General features: G+C 33.9%; 1 protein-coding gene and 1 pseudogene across 2 annotated transcripts; one reads left to right on the top strand and one right to left on the bottom strand.

The window, feature by feature from the left end:
- Nucleotides 1-5,500: 5,500 nt before the first annotated feature.
- Nucleotides 5,501-7,662, bottom strand: LOC106425247 (probable 1-acyl-sn-glycerol-3-phosphate acyltransferase 5). 2 transcript variants are annotated; one of them, XM_048738211.1, is made up of 3 exons: nucleotides 7,470-7,662; nucleotides 6,273-6,999; nucleotides 5,501-6,208 (listed from the first exon to the last, which is right to left on the bottom strand). In XM_048738211.1, exons 2-3 carry the CDS (start codon nucleotides 6,845-6,847, stop codon nucleotides 5,647-5,649), a joined length of 1,137 nt encoding a protein of 378 aa, XP_048594168.1. In that variant the 5' UTR covers nucleotides 6,848-6,999; nucleotides 7,470-7,662; the 3' UTR covers nucleotides 5,501-5,646. The 2 variants fall into 2 exon arrangements, with proteins under 2 accessions (XP_048594168.1, XP_013721425.1); XM_013865971.3 differs by having other exon boundaries at nucleotides 7,372-7,491.
- Nucleotides 7,663-7,881: 219 nt separating this feature from the next.
- Nucleotides 7,882-14,456, top strand: LOC106425304 (annotated as a pseudogene).
- Nucleotides 14,457-16,391: the final 1,935 nt, after the last annotated feature.

Genomic DNA, 16,391 nt, shown 5'->3' with positions numbered 1-16,391 from the left:
AAAAAAAAAAATGTTTGCTCGACGCTCATCATCGTGTACAAATGATTGTATGCTAAGTGGCTACAGATCATTTCTAAATTGATGAGTCATTATATCTATAATGTTTGTAACAGTTTCAAAACTATTTTTTTATAATATATAGACTACTTACCCTATAAAAGTAACATAGCGGTGAGTTTATCAATAAGATCGGTCTCTACGTACGTACTATCTTTTTTTTTTTCACTGGTATTATAAACAAGATTTCAGTCTGAGAGATATGGTTACAAGATAAACCCAAAATACCTCAAACAAGCGAGAAGTCAAAATGTTTCAACCGACTAATCATGTAGGTATAAGATCATTAACCAAAGTTTTCTTGAGCCAAAAAAGATAACCTCTTGCAACATAAGAATGTAGCCGTTGACCAAAAGAGGCACTTTTAGCAATGAGTAATGCACCTTGATTAGTATTAGGAGTTTCTGACTGAAGCTTCCAACCAGGAATGGTAGATAGCGCTAGATTGATCTCTGATGCCTGGAAAGCAAAAGAAGGCCAAGCTTTCGGTCTTGTAACTGCTCCCACCAATTCTTTTGCTTCAGAACCAAAGATAACATTGGAGAATTTTAAGCTGGACATGCTATTAATAGCCCATAATAAGCATTGGAATTTTGCAATATCAAGACTATCAATCTGAGCAAAAGCATGTCGACTATGAAGAAGAACTTTTCTGTCATGGTTTCTTAGCAGCCAAGAAACACCAACTATCTTTGCTTTCTTATCCCATGAGTAAGCTAAATTACATTTAACCCAAGAGGGAGGAGGAGGAGTCCATGAATGATGAGGATGACCGATAGTGGAGTGATGACAAATATCTAAATCAGCTTCTGTTCTTTGCGCTAAGAACCAGAGATCTGCTTCATCATTTATCTTTTTGACAGTTTCCATGGGACAGAAACATTTACCTTCAAATATCATTGAATTTCTTCTTTTCCAAATATGCCAAAGTGTCCAGGGGAACCTTCTAACAATATCTGGAGGGAATGAAGAAGACTTACTTGCTTTGAGGAGAAAGTGAAAATTTGAGAAGAGAGAACCGGAAGAGAAGGCTGTTCTTGGTTTTGGAAAGTGAGAGAGAGCCCAAATCTGGCGAGCTACATCACATGTAAAGAGGAGATGATTTACTGTCTCGCCTTCTTTTCCACATGCTTGGCATCTTGAATCAACTTTCATACCTCTCGATAAGATCTTATCAGCTACTGGAAGAGCTTCTGAAAGAGCTTTCCACAAAAAAGTTTTGATCTTCGGAGACGTTTTTAAAGACCAAACCTGAGCTTTAAGGGTATTGATTGAAGGCAAAGCTTTAGCTTCAGAATGCAGCTGAGCATTTGTAATTTGATTCTGCATCCAATAGCCTGATTTAACAGAATACTCTCCACTTTTATTGTATCTACAGACCCAAAAATCTTCTTTAGATACCACTGGTCTTGTCTTTAATATCGAAGCTACATCTTCAGGATAGAACAGAGCTTCCAGTTTTTCTTTGATCCAATCTCTTTTACTATGATCAATCAGATCAGATACACGAAGATCAATATCAATGATTGAGTTTTTTATCAGAGGTCTTCGCATATATCCATCTTTGATCCATGAATCTGTCCAGACATAAAGAGATGAACCGTTCCCAACCATTTTATCAAGACCTTTAACCAAAAGATCTCGACCATGAAGTAAACTTCTCCAAGCGAAAGATGGTTTCGAGGTAAGAGGGGCAGACAAGAAGTCTTCGTTCTCAAAATATTTACTCTTCATGACCCGAGAATATAAGCTGTTTGGGTTCTGAAGAATAAGCCAAGCACGCTTAGCCAGTAAAGCTTGATTAAAAACTTCTATATCTCTAAAACCCAACCCACCATCTTCCTTTGAGAGACACATATGTTCCCAGTCCACCCAATGTATTTTTCTTTTATCTTTAGAGGAGCTCCACCAAAAATTAGCTATGGCTGAAGCTAGAGAATCACAAGTGGTTTTAGGAAGTCTAAAGCAAGACATGGCGTGAATAGGCATGGCTAAGGCTACTGTCTTGATCAATATATCTTTACCACCTTGTGATAAAAGTCTAGCAAACCATCCAGAGAATCTAGTTTTTAAAGAGTCATGGATATACCTGAGCATATCAACCTTTGAACCTTTAAAACACTCAGGAAGTCCAAGATGATTTCCCATTCCACCTTCTTTTTCAATCCCTAGACTCAGTTTGATATTTTCCTTCACTCTATCATTAACCTTGCTTCCAAACAAAATAGATGATTTACTTGGGTTAACCATTTGCCCTGAAGCCACCTCATACGCTCTCAAAATTCTCTTTAACTCATCTGTTTGTTCAGAATCAGCTTTGCAAATAAATAGACTGTCATCAGCAAATAACATATGATGGAGAGAAGGTCCTGTTACCGCAAACTGAATGCCTGAAATATTATGCTGGGCAGAAGATCTATTCAGTAAATGAATCAAGGCTTCAGTACAAAGGACAAATAGAAAGGGAGATATGGGATCTCCTTGCCGTAACCCTCTCTGCGGCACAATGTAACCATGAGGTTTGTCATTAATCAAAACCGAATAAGTAACTGTTGTCACGCAAACCATGATCCATTGTATCTATTTCTGATGAAACCCCAGAGCTTGAAGCAAAGCTTTTAAAAACTTCCATTCAACCCTGTCAAAAGCCTTTGACATGTCTGATTTAATTGCCATATAATGAGATGATAAGGTCGGATGAGTGGAGAGACTGTGAACCACCTCATGAGCCATTGTAATATTATCAGAGATCAATCTCCCTGTCACAAAAGCAGATTGCGTTGGTGATACAATGAGAGGCAGGAGAGGTTTTAGTCTCTGAGCTAATATCTTGGCAATTATCTTATAAAGAACGGAACATAAGCTGATGGGACGAAGGTCTGACATAAGAGATGAGTTTACCTTCTTAGGGATTAGGCAGAGATGTGTATAGTTCCATTCTGAAGGCAGATAACCCGTCTCAAAGAAGTTACAGACCTCCGATGTAACTTGGTTTCCAACGACTTCCCAAAACTGTTGAAAAAATAAGCTAGTCATACCATCAGCTCCAGGAGCCTTTGAAGGGTTAATAGAGAAAAGGGCTTCTTTAACCTCTAATGAAGTAACATTTCTGATCAACTCCACATTCATCGAATGAGTTACTCTAGGGATGAAATCTTGAAATAACTCACTGAAGTCAGATGGGTTTGTTGAAGAGAATAAAGAGGTGAAGAAATCCACAGCAACCATTCCTTTTGAAGCTTCAGAACGATTTTCTCTTCCATTTCCATCTAAAAGCATCTCAATGCTTTTTTTTTGCCCTGTTTGCTTTAACTGAAGCATGAAAGAATTTGGTATTTTTATCACCTGAATTCGCCCATCGTTCTTTACTTTTTTGGCTCCTGAAGGATTCTTCATCTTTATATGCTTTCATTATATCCAACTTGAGAAGATGAATATGATTAAAATTGGGAAAATCCGAGGATTGCTCCCTTTCCAGCTTCGCATGAAGATCCAGAATTCGGGACTTTGAGTTTAAAGAATTGACTTTCTTTAATTTACTCATGGTTCTTCGGCAAAGATGAATTCTGTGAGACACAGATGCATCAGCCAAATAATGAGGGCTGTTCCAAGCAAGTGTGATAGCTTTCTTAATATTGGGCTGATGAAAAAACCGCCTATCAAACTTAAACTGTCCTCTATAAGTATCTTGAGATGCAACCAAACTCACCAATACCGGCCTATGATCAGAGCCTCTTTTGTCAAGAAATGCTTGATTAGATGCCGGAAACAAAGGATGCTATTCTTTATTTCCAAAGCATCTATCAAGTTGACATTGAATCCACATGTCGTTTCTCTTACCTCCCCAAGTAAGGGCATTACCAGTGCTTGCTAAATCAGTCATTTGACAAGCTTTGATCATATCACGGAATGGGATAAAAGTAGTCTCGTTCCTCAACGGACCTCCACTTTTCTCACCATTATGCAGTATGTCGTTAAAATCGCCTAGCATACACCAACATTCTTGACGATTTACTCCTATCCTTGAAAGACGCTCCCATATTTTAGGACGATTTACACACATGGGATCACCATATACACAGGAAATATAAAAGCCGAAGGAATCAGGAAGTGAATAAAAAATCATCCGGTTATTAATTTTGTTAAAATTCACTGAAAGATAAGCCCAAACTAACAAAGTTTAGATCTTTGTCACGATCGAGGACGCACTAAGGAATGACTGGTTTTCCTGATACCACCCGTAAACGCAGTTTTTACGGTTGGTAGAGGTTGTCGACGGTTTACAACAATCGTTCTAAACCGCTTCAAACCATTCTGAATCTCATAAATTCAAAAGCTGGCTCCAGTTAGCGTTTGCGGTTGCGGGAGGGTAAAAAAATTTTCTTTTTTTTAAAACAATATAGATACAAAAGTAAAAAATTTTAATAAAAAATTTAAAATTGAAATTATGAAAATATTAAAATATATCTATTATATTTTAATTAATATTATCAAATTTTATAATAAAAACAATTTCAATAAATTTTAAAAAATTAAAATTATAACTTTCTAAATATAAATTTTATATTTATTATAATTTTATGATTTTTGATATTTTTATAATTATATTAAATGTAAATATTGTTAATTTATTATTTGACTGTTACCGTATTTGGTAGTTAACCAGTCATAAGTCACCCGCAAACGCACCAATTTTTAACCGCGGTACCAGTCATACAAATCTCCTAAAACCGCTAGAAACCGCAACCGTCCGCATCCATAAACTTCCGCAACTGCAACCGCTGCGTTTGAATCAGTCAGACCCTAAATTAAAAAGTTAGATTGTAAACTTTTGTAGATGTATTGTTCAAAAAGAATTTTTTTTTTAGATATATAAATATAAGTAATATATTATAAATGGTGGGTATATCTACATTAATACATTGAATATGTTAAAAGTAAAGCACCATTTTCATGCGACTGTATGTATGAAAGAAAGAAATTGAGCTTATAAAATTTTCAAAATTATATCCTCCTTTAGGGTAAAGTTTCTAAAATCAAGAAAAATGAAATGTTTTTTTTGTGCACAAAACAAGGAAATATAGTTGCACGAAAAAAAACAAGGAAATATAAAACACTATTTATTAACGGGCCTAGATATTTAAGCCCAACTACAGATATTTTGACGTCACGCTCCGCTTAGGGTGACTCCAAGCTGAAACCTTAGAATTTGTCTGAAGCTTGACATGAATTGCTTTTTTTTTTTTTGCATCACACGCGCTCCATTAAAGCTGGTTTAACCTCGACGACAAATCACTTGGAACCTATTCGATAATCTCTACTCCAGAAATATACTACTGCTCGGAATATGTTCGACGAAATGCCTGAGAGAAACGTTTTCTCGTGGAACGCTGTGATCTCGGCCATTGTGAAGTTAGAAGTGCATTTTCTGAAGGAGATTTGATTGAAGTATAACACTTTGCTTGCAGCTTGTGCTCACATTTCATAAGTAGAAATTGGATTGAGTCTTAACCTCAAAATCTAACAGTAAAAGAAAAAAACATTACTCCATCATGTAAAATGGAAAACAATGAAAGTTTATTTGTTTAATCATTTGAAGGCCTTTTTTGCAGTCTCAACAAGTGGAACAGAACGAAGATTGAAATGTGTAGCGGAGGCCAAGTAGGCACAGACCAAAGAGACATAGATCTTGAACCAGACCATCGACGAAAAGAAGGTGAGATACGCGCAGATGACCGTGAAGACAATCACTGCCAAGCAGTTTATGAGGTGCTTCAGTGTGTTGAACTCTTTTTCTGTTCCTTCGTTAGGGAAATGGCCACTGGAGTAGAAGTCACTGAGAAGCTGGTCTTTGAGCTGGAACGCGTTCATTAACCAATCATTGATCTCCTTTTCTTGATTTGGGATTTGGCTTTGGTCGATTCGACGGATTCGGATGTGAACTTCTGATGGTTCAATACCGTAGACGTTGTCTAAGAAAGACGGACAACGGGTTTTATAACCGATGGTCACGTCATAAACTGCATCAAGTGAGGAACTCAGTTCTTGCAAGCAAGAGACGAAACCTTTAGTCCTTGGAAGCAGGACGTTGTTCAGTACTGGTAAGCCATGTTCAGCTGCAAACTTCTTGCTCCTTTCGCATTTAGCCTCTCTGCATGGTGAAAATGCGTTAAACCAAAAGAGTTTCTAAACAAGAATGGTAAGAGGGAGCTTACGTGTAATCTGTGCCTTCGGGGAAAAGAGCAAGCCATAAAGCATCTCTAGGATCCTTAAAACTTGAAACTATCTGCCTCAAGTTCGCTTCATCGACTTCCCATTTCCTCTCAACGGGGATAAACTCAAAGAGGTGAAACGCCCAACCAAACAGAGGTAACTTCATCAAGCTGCTCTTAAGCACATACTTCATGTTCCCAATCTGGCCTTTGCGCAGTGCAAGATCCCAGAAGTACATCCAATCAACTTCTGTTCGGTGATTCGCAATGAGCAATACTCGTTCCTCGCAAGGAACTTTATCCCCAGAGAAGACAACTTTGGTTCCGTTTATCTTCTCAAAGAGGAAAGGCCACAAGGCGAGCCAGGAGCCGAAGAAGAAAGAAACACATTTACGGCTATAGTGTATGCTGAAGAGTCTCAACACTACGCCTGATAGGAACCCCCAGAATATCAACATCATAAAAGCTGTTGAAACCAGCACCATCAGACATGTTATACCTCTCAACACTCTTAACAAAGACAACTTGTTGTTAGAGTTCGGTATGTTTCCTTCACTCTTTGTAACTTTATTTTCCATGTTGTGAACACCTTAAGATAATCTATTTACCCTCCTATGTTGTGTCTGCTCTTGATTCAAGAATTGGCACCATCAGAGGTTCGTATGGTTACAACATCATCATAAGAGTTCTTAACTTCACCTGCTTTGATATGATCAAAGACTTAAAGAACCTGACATAACATATAATATATTAATCAACAGAATATACAAAACTAATAATGAAAACAAATGTCTGGAATTTAATTAATAAAATTTGAAGAAGATGAGAAAATCATAAAAGGTTCATGTGAAAGCTTTCATATTTAATTACTAAACACTGCACATGTTCAAAAATAAACATGTTTTTTAATAGAAAAAAAATCAAACCAAGAATCTAAGGATCTGACTAATATTTGGATTTGAAATAAAGAATAACATTTGTTCGCAGACATATACATTGTCAAGAAAAAATGAACAGCCGACCATAATAATCAAGATTCAAGGTCAAATCTGAGTAAGGAATCCAAATAATACAATAAGAAAAAAGAGCATTGCAAACTTACAGAAAGAATCAGGATACAATGCAGATGTAAAATATACTATCAGATTTTTTTTGTTTTATTTTGTTCTGGAAATAAGATAGAAGAAGAAGACAGCTTACCGTGCTTATTATAAACAGTGCAGAAAGAAAGAGTTAATGGCCGAGAAAAAACGATCACCAAGCAAGTCAAAAGGACTACGACTTGTTCGAAAAAGGGCTCGGAGGTAGTTGGTAATCACGGTTTATGCCACCGGTTCTCGTAGAAAGTACTCAAGGATGGTGCGGAAATTTAAACCACTGTCCCCTCTCCTCCTTTTTCATTAATATTAAATTGGCTTCATGTCACCATTATTTGTTCATCCTCATTAAATATCTTTAAGAAGTTAAAAAGTAAACAGATCAGTTTCTACATTGGGCTGGGCTTATAAAGCCCATAAAGTTTAAATGCAGAGTAGAATCTCTTCGTAGGATAGTAACTTTGGTGGATTAGGGATTTAGATTTTAGATTTGGAGGTTTGATGTATTTTCCATGTTTCCAAACACATAGAACCATAAACAGTAGTCAGTGGATCACTAAACAACAATTAATGTTTGACAAAATTAATATTTAATACAGTTTAATTAATACTGATAGATTCGAAACCAAACTAAATCGAACCAAAAATTGAATCAGTATTCAAATTTCTATAATATAATTTATAAAAATAAATTATATTTAGTTTTAAAATAATTAAATAATTAATAAAATATTTTTTATTGATCTGCTAATTCGCCAGCCTTATAAAAGGTATTTATGATTATGCCGGATAATTTTTATTCGCTCTTCCTTGCGTTCGCAATTCAAAATTTTCTAGCAGACCTTTACATTTCTGAACACATATTTGAATCTGCTCTTATAATTTGTGATCAGTATTTAATACAGTTTAATTATTACTGATAGATTCAAAACCAAACTAAATCGAACCAAAAATTGAATCAGTATTCAAATTTCTATAATATAATTTATAAAAATAATTTATCTTTAGTTTTAAATAATTAAATAATTAATAAAATATTTTTTATTGATATGCTAATTCGTCAGCCTTAAAAAGGGTATTTTATTTTAATCGTCTGGATTAAAAAGATTCAAAGAAATGAAACGCCTCCATAGAGGACAATGCCTTATACAACAAGACAGAGAAAAATAAAAAGCAAGCGACAACATTCTAAATAAGAATCAAACGTCGCTCTCCGAGGTTTCTCTCTAAATACGATCGTGCAGCCAAGAGGGACCTCCCAATGCCAAATATGACTGATATCGTCCATCACGCCTATCAGATTTCAAACTCATTTCTGGTCAAACATAAACGGGCCAAAAATATAGGTCCATTAAGTCATTGTTTGTGGAAAAATTTACGCTCTAGCATACTTTATCTTTTCTCCATAACATTCTAACATACTTTTTCCATGTGATATACTTTCTTATGTGCTATTGTCTTATTTACCCCCGAAACTAGAAATTATTTAGTTACCTTTTCTTTCTCTTTATTTTTCTTTTATCGTGACCCAACATCTCATTCTCTGACCTAGATCCCCTTCATTTTATTGTTCTAGCGGAATTGCGAAGGCAGCCACCTCCTCCTTCTCGACGAAAACACAATCTCCTGTCAATGTTTCACCGGTGTTAATCGTTGATTATATAAATCATAATGAAGAGTATGACCTCTCTTACTTGATTTTAATTTCCTCATCCCATGATTATGGCTATTGTTGACAACTAGATCTCCTTCTATGGTTATGCAGAAACCGGAGAAAGTTTTCGTCAAGATACGATGTATTGTTTGCAGGATACCACTTCTACTCACCCAGAAAACCCTGACCACATCAAGAACTCAATTCAGGATATCGAACCTACTTCTCCACTTAGCAGCTAGTTCAACGCTGAGCAGTTTTCAAACAACCCTCGGTATAGCCTACTAACCACCGACCACATCTTGCTTGACCACCCCGACGAAATCATCACCAGCGATCATCCGATCACTGCATACAACCCAGTGTGTCAGCCCTCCGCATACCCGATACATTTTTCACCCGACCACGATTCTCCCACCCACACTTCACCCAACCACACTTCTACACAACACAACTCTCCTGGCCAGGCCTCCGCTGCAAACATGTCCGCTGACCACAACTCGCCCAACCACACTTTCCATCTCTTGACCATGCGGACCTGCACACCGAGCAAGGAATAGTCAGAGACCAATAGCACAATTACTTAGAGATACCAGTTTATGTTGAATCTAGGTTTCGAATCCTTACCACACCTTCACTGAACAGATATTGTGTTCTTTCCCAACGAGAAAGAAAGCCAGCAATTACTTCATCTAAGTTATCACTTTTAGATAGTAGGTTTCTACTTGATGTAATACCAACCATCCGATTCGTTTTAAAATAACTTAATCTGATGGTTCACAACATATCTCATATTTATTAATAAACCTAATAATTTATTGCAAGCAGAGGAATAATGCAAGTATGGTCGCTTTCATACTTTAAACTTGAACAGACTGTGAGATTTGGTTGAAAAGTAAACGTAACATTTAGTAAAAATTCGTTCACGAAAAGAGTATTTATGGAAGTGAAAAATCAAAAGTAAGTCAAATAGTACACCTCAAGTGTAAAGTACCTAAATATGTTAAAGGTTCATGACAAAGTAACCCATCATGTAACTCTCTCTTGTTTGTGTACCAACACTTCTCATTTAGTCTCATTCCCGCCTATATCATAAATCTCAACCGTTAAACTTATCTCGCCTCCCATTGTCATCTTCTTGTTGAATGAAAATATATTTTAAAAGATACAAATAATTTTATAAAGTTTTTTTTTTATCAACAAATTATTTCTTTCCTTTTTTAAAATATGTCTAAATAAATTGATGAGAAGAATTCACTGTTTCACAAAGAATCATTCCTTACTTTATTCAGTATATTTCTTTTGAAATTAGTCTCCCATAAATCTTTTGGCCAAAAAAAAAGTCTCCCATAAATCTACATTTTAAGATAGATATCTTTTCTCCAAAAGAAAGATATAATTTAGATTTGAAATTTTCACAAAATATGCATTTCCCTAAAATACCTTTAACAATTATCATATGACTAAGATACAATAAACGCCCAATGAAAAACAGTTTTAGTTTACCCTTGTTTTGGTGTTCAAACAAAAAAAAAAAGTTCACCCTAGTTTGTATCGTTTCTCCTATACTTTCTGCCTGGGGAGATATTAGGTCAGAAATCACTACTAGAAGAAGATGGTGATGATAACCGACCTTCCATTTGATCTGGAAAAGAAGATACTCACCCTTGTTCCGAAAGAGTCTCGACCACAATGGCAAACTACCTGCAAGAGATGGTACGCCCTACGCCAAGATCTACTCGCCAAGAAACACTTGGCTCAAACCGGAAGAGAGTTCATCTTATTGTTGAATACTAGTGTTTTTTCAACAACTATCAACCTCCAGGGAGTCCATAACAACGTTGATCCGACCATGGAGTTCGGAGGTAAACTTGGATCTTTACAAGATTCAAATGATTTACAAATAGATAGTATTTTCTACTGCAAGGGGTTGGTGCTATGCACTATGGTGGGAAAACAAAGGCTCCTGGTTTGCAACCCTAGTAACCGTGAAACTAGGTATGTCAAACCTAGAAGTAATGGCTGTTCCGAATATGCTCTTGGATACAAAGGCAGCAAGTCCTCTTGTGTTAATAGCTACAAGATCTTGAGGTATTGTCGTTATTTCGACATGCAAATGAGGCGTACCGTTTCCGAGTTTGAACTGTATGACTTTATGTCTGACTCATGGAGGGTGTTAGAAGTGGATGAGCATGATTCGTACATATCAGCTTGCGGCGTGTCTGTGAACACTGAAGGGAAACACTTACTGGGTTGCTAAAAGATATGGCAACCAGTTCATACTCAGTTTTGATTTCACAAGAGAGAAATTTGGGTTTCTCCCTCTTCCGTATGAGAGTGCTGGTCCTGGTGTTTCAGTGGATTATGGGCATAAAGATACCGCTGTTCTGTCAGTTGTTAGAGAGGAACAACTCTCGGTGTTACATCAGTATCTTCATTTGTTTTCATTTGAGATGAAGGTATGGGTGAGCAACATGATTGGCACCAAAAAGGTGTCGTGGGGCAAGTTCTTGGTAGTGGACGTAGTGTTGTTAAATGTTGTCAGCTTCATGGTTGACGAGGAGCATAAAGTGGCAGTGTGTTGTTGTACAGACAAGGATGATGGTGACGAAGAGGGTACCAGCATTTTCGTTATTGGAGAGAATATACAGAGACATGTTTATGATAAAGAAGTGACAATAGATGCATCATGGCCACATTTCATGAATTACGTTCCAAGCCCGGTTCACGTTGTGAGGAAGAGTACGCGCAAAAGCAAAAGGAAACGAATTGCAAGGAGGTTAGTCAAATATATTAACTAAGTTTCTTTTTAGTTTTTCTTTGTTCTAATTAATGATCTTACTCAAATACTTTATAATTGCATTGGATGCATATAGTGAAGAGTAGTTATTAAGAAACTAAATATCAGCATCTTATAGATTCATATACGTTGTTCTTAAAACGGATTGCTTAAATCTCACACAAAGATTGTTCTCTTGTAAGAAAAAATGCATGTTTAAAAGACTGCTAAGGTATTTATATTATTATGTTTTGTGTTAGGGTTCCCTTTAACTGTTTGTTAGCTTTAACAGGCATCAACCGGAGGAGGGCACATCGGCAAGAAGCGTTGAGGAAACAAAAGTGACACCCAAAGCAAAACCTAAAGCATATCGAAGTTTCTAGGGTTGCTTTGAATGTCCCAAAATGGTTTAGGAAATGAATGTGACACCAGACCTAAAAAGCATATCGAAGTTCTCTTGTTGTTGCTTTGAATGTCGCAATGATTTCTATCTTTTCTTCTTTCTTTTTTTTGGACAATCCCAAATGTTGTAATAAATTGAACGCATATTGAAGTTTATTATCTTATTTTGACTCTTAAAATCTGAGTAAATGCAATGGTTTTGTATTTCATTTTATTTACATTGATACCATCAGATTAATGCGAAAGAAGCACACAGACTGCCTCCAACTTGCTTCTTTGCTCTCGAGAGACGTTGAGAGCGTAGTGGAAAGGAGAAGTGTGGTTCAAGTTTCCTCTAACTTGAAGAAAAAGAAAGACGAAGGTTCTTTCAAAGTTCACTTCTTTTTCGCTATATAGTCTATTGAGGTTAGCCGGGGTTTATCAAATAAGCACAGTGTCTATTATTCCGTTTTCCATATAACTAATATTTGTTCTTTCTATAGTCATTGAATGCAATTTCTTATAAGTTATTTAGAATGTAGCATTCTATTTTTGAAACATTGACATCCTACATCTTGGTAAAATAAAAGTCACTCTAACACGATTATGAACTTCATCATCCCATCAAAATTACCAATTAGAGGTGAATTTTTAATATCAATTCCGACATATTCTATTTTTTGAAAAAAAAACTTTTATAAAATATTTTTTTGTCAATAAATTCTTTTTGTAAAGGCTCAAATTTTTTATTTTGGATTTTTAACAGTTCGAGGAGAATATAAAGTTTTGATTACTTTAGCAGGAGGTCTGCTTGACTTTGATTCTCTATCTACCATATTTTGGGTATTTTGTAAAATGTATTCCTTTCATTTTCTATAAATACGCCTAAATAAATTGATGAGATGATTTCACTCTTTAACAAATTATTATTCCTTAGTAATTTAGGATATTCCTTTTGAAAATATAGTCCCATAAATCTATATTTCAAGAAAGATATATCTCCAAAAAAAAAATATCTTATCAATATGCATTTCCCTAAAACACCTTTAACAATTATCACACAAACAAGATACAAATATACAATAAAAGCCCAATGAAAATCAGTTTTAGTCTACTGGGAAAATGATCATTTAATTTCTCAAGTATTTGAAATCTATACTATTAAAAGGGAAGGAGTACTTAAAAATCTACCTATAAAATGTTACTGCACCTTTTCATTAACTAACAATATTTTTGGTCTAACATAATATTTCCCTAATTATCTCTAACAATACTGTAGTATTAAAGCTCTAACTATATGGTAGTATTAAAGCTATTATCCATTCATATGCATTTAATAGTATAACACATTAAATAATTATATTTTCTGAGTATATTGATGATCGTAGCGATCACTTATGTTTCCATGAAATTTATATACATTTAATAGTATTACACATCAAATAAATATCATTTCTATAATATTATAGCAATGATTTTTATTACCAGCCAAGCTCTATAACTTCTGATTTTTCCTCTTCGACCTACATCATTAATAAAAAACAATAAACAACCTATAACATAGTCTTCGAGTTACAAAAAAAAACATAGCATTCAAATCTCAAAATTAAAAATTCAACCAATGAACACCATAGTGTCTTCTCAAAACTATTTGAATAATTTTATACCAAACTAGGACTTTGGCTACAAATAAATAAATATTATTATAAAATTAACTTCGAATCTAAATTAAAGAAAATAGATAAATTTTATAATATATTAACACTAATAAAAATAAAATAATATTTAAATATAACTACAAATTAGATTTTGTAAAATATTTCATGTGATACACTTCTTCTCTAAAATATTTTATCACTTAACATTATGGTTGTTATGCAATAATGTAGGTCTATATTGGGTTTGGATCTGTTCTTTTGGATCTGGTTTGGTTGATTCTATAATTCAAACATCTATAAAATATATGTAATTTTGGTACAAAATAGGTTCGGATCAGTTCGGGTATTTAGGACCAGAAAAGATTCAAAGTACTTGAAATCCTTAAAAAGCTAAAACACAAAAATTTAAACAAACACCTGAAAATATTCAAATACCCAAAAATTATCTGAAGAACCATAAATATCCAAAGTTTTATTCGAATACCCAAAATATAACTTTGAAATTTCACCGAAACCCGAAACTATAACCGAAAATCCGAATCTAAAACTTAAAAATTTCTATAATACTCAAAACAATTTGAAATACCCAAATATACATAATATACACAAAATATTCAAGTACTTTGGGTATCCGACTCGAACAGAGACCTGCGGATCCAAAAGAAAAAAAACCAATATGTAGTTTACTCGATTTCGGACCCGAACATGTATTTTCGTGTTGGTTTCGATTCAGTTTTTTGAATCCGAAAAAATATCTATGCCTAAGAGACAGTTAATAAAAGTTTACATACAAAATCTCACATAAAGTACTTCATAAATTATATATTTTTTAACAAATTTTCTTATTCGATATAATACGACTTTATAAATATAAAAATCATAGAAGATTAATTCATATCAAACTTTGTTTATAACCAAACGAAACCCACACTTTCGAAACGCGGGTCAAAATCTAGTTAACATTTTAAATCTTCAACTCTTAGTATGCAATTTAAATCCTAATGTTTGTGTTGACTTCAAAAACTTTCTTTTCTTGCTAAAAACATATTCTCTAAATCAAAACCCAGAGGTTAGAGCTTGCTTTAAAGAAGCTAAACTTAAAAAATAAATCTTCTTTAGAGTCTTAAAGCCAGCGGAGACTTTATTTTAGGAAAATAAAATTCTGAATTTTGATATGAAGAAGATGCTGCTTTTAGGATTTAGAACTCTGGGTTTTGATTTGGGGAAGCAGATGATAAGAAACAAAATAGAAGGAGATTAGCTGTTTAATTTAACGTTTTTTGGTATTATCTAACGTTTACTTTTTCAAGACTAATGTTGTGAAGTCAACACAAACATCTATACTATTAAAAGGGAATCAATCTTAAAAAATCTACTTATATAAGGTTGTTGGACCTTTTCATTTTTAACTTAACTTATTATAAACAACCAAGTTCTATTATAACAATATTCAATAATACTTTTATACGTTATATGTAATATGCTATTGTTACCCATATTTCGCTCAACAGTTACTGTAGTGGTACAGATAACATTTGTCCCCGTAATACATACGTATTCCAATAATTTTTTTAATTTGTCTCTATTCTAATAACATCAGAAGACTAATATGATACATGAAACCGAAATAATATCATAGTCAAATATCAAAGTTCACCTAATATTAAAGTACAAACCTCTACAAATGAATTATTCAGTTACACATGTTGATGGGAAACACAATGATAATTCGTAAAGTGATATCACCAATTTTCTTTATTAATGTATTTATGTTCGATGATTTCAGACTTGGAACTACATTCTTTTAGAATTCTGCAACAGGATTTAGATTGATTTATAGTTATAGTTTGAATTACATCATTCTCATGCACTATTTGCTTACATGGCATATTAATTTTTTTCTTATATTAGAGCTCTAATGTAGATGACAATTGACAAACATACTACATTAGAAAATGATTTTGGTGGAGCAAACTATTCAAGTGGACATGATAATACCTTGAAACAAGTTCTATGCGGGTACGTTCATGTCTTCCACATATGAGAATGATCTATACAATTTAAAATATAATTGTAGCAGATTAAATTGAATATATTAAAGTTCAAAATCATCAACTGCACATTTGAGAATATACTTATATATTTTCAGTATTTATTTACTAAATATTTTCTTAATATAAACCAATCATAGTAAAATGAAATCTATAAAAAAATATCACGGGTACATTTATACCAGAATTTTTGGAATCCTTTACCATATCAGGTTAATATTTTTAGCCCTTCAAAATGGTAACAACCAAAATATTAGGCGAACAAAATCTTAAAATAAAAGAAATATTTCAGATAACAACCAAAATATACGCCGTAACCTAACACATTATTTAAATATTTCAGAAAAAGATATCTAAAAGATATTTTTAACAATAAATTTTAGTTTTCTATCACCATTTTCTTCATTAAATTTAAATGATATAGTAAAGGTATTATCAAAATTATAAAAGAAAAAAATCATATAGTTTATTCAAATTTATGTACTATTAGAAATATATAAAA

Source organism: Brassica napus, chromosome A1, assembly GCF_020379485.1.
Source record: "Brassica napus cultivar Da-Ae chromosome A1, Da-Ae, whole genome shotgun sequence".
Lineage (NCBI taxonomy): Eukaryota > Viridiplantae > Streptophyta > Magnoliopsida > Brassicales > Brassicaceae > Brassica > Brassica napus.
This window is presented reverse-complemented; position numbering and strand designations above follow the sequence as displayed.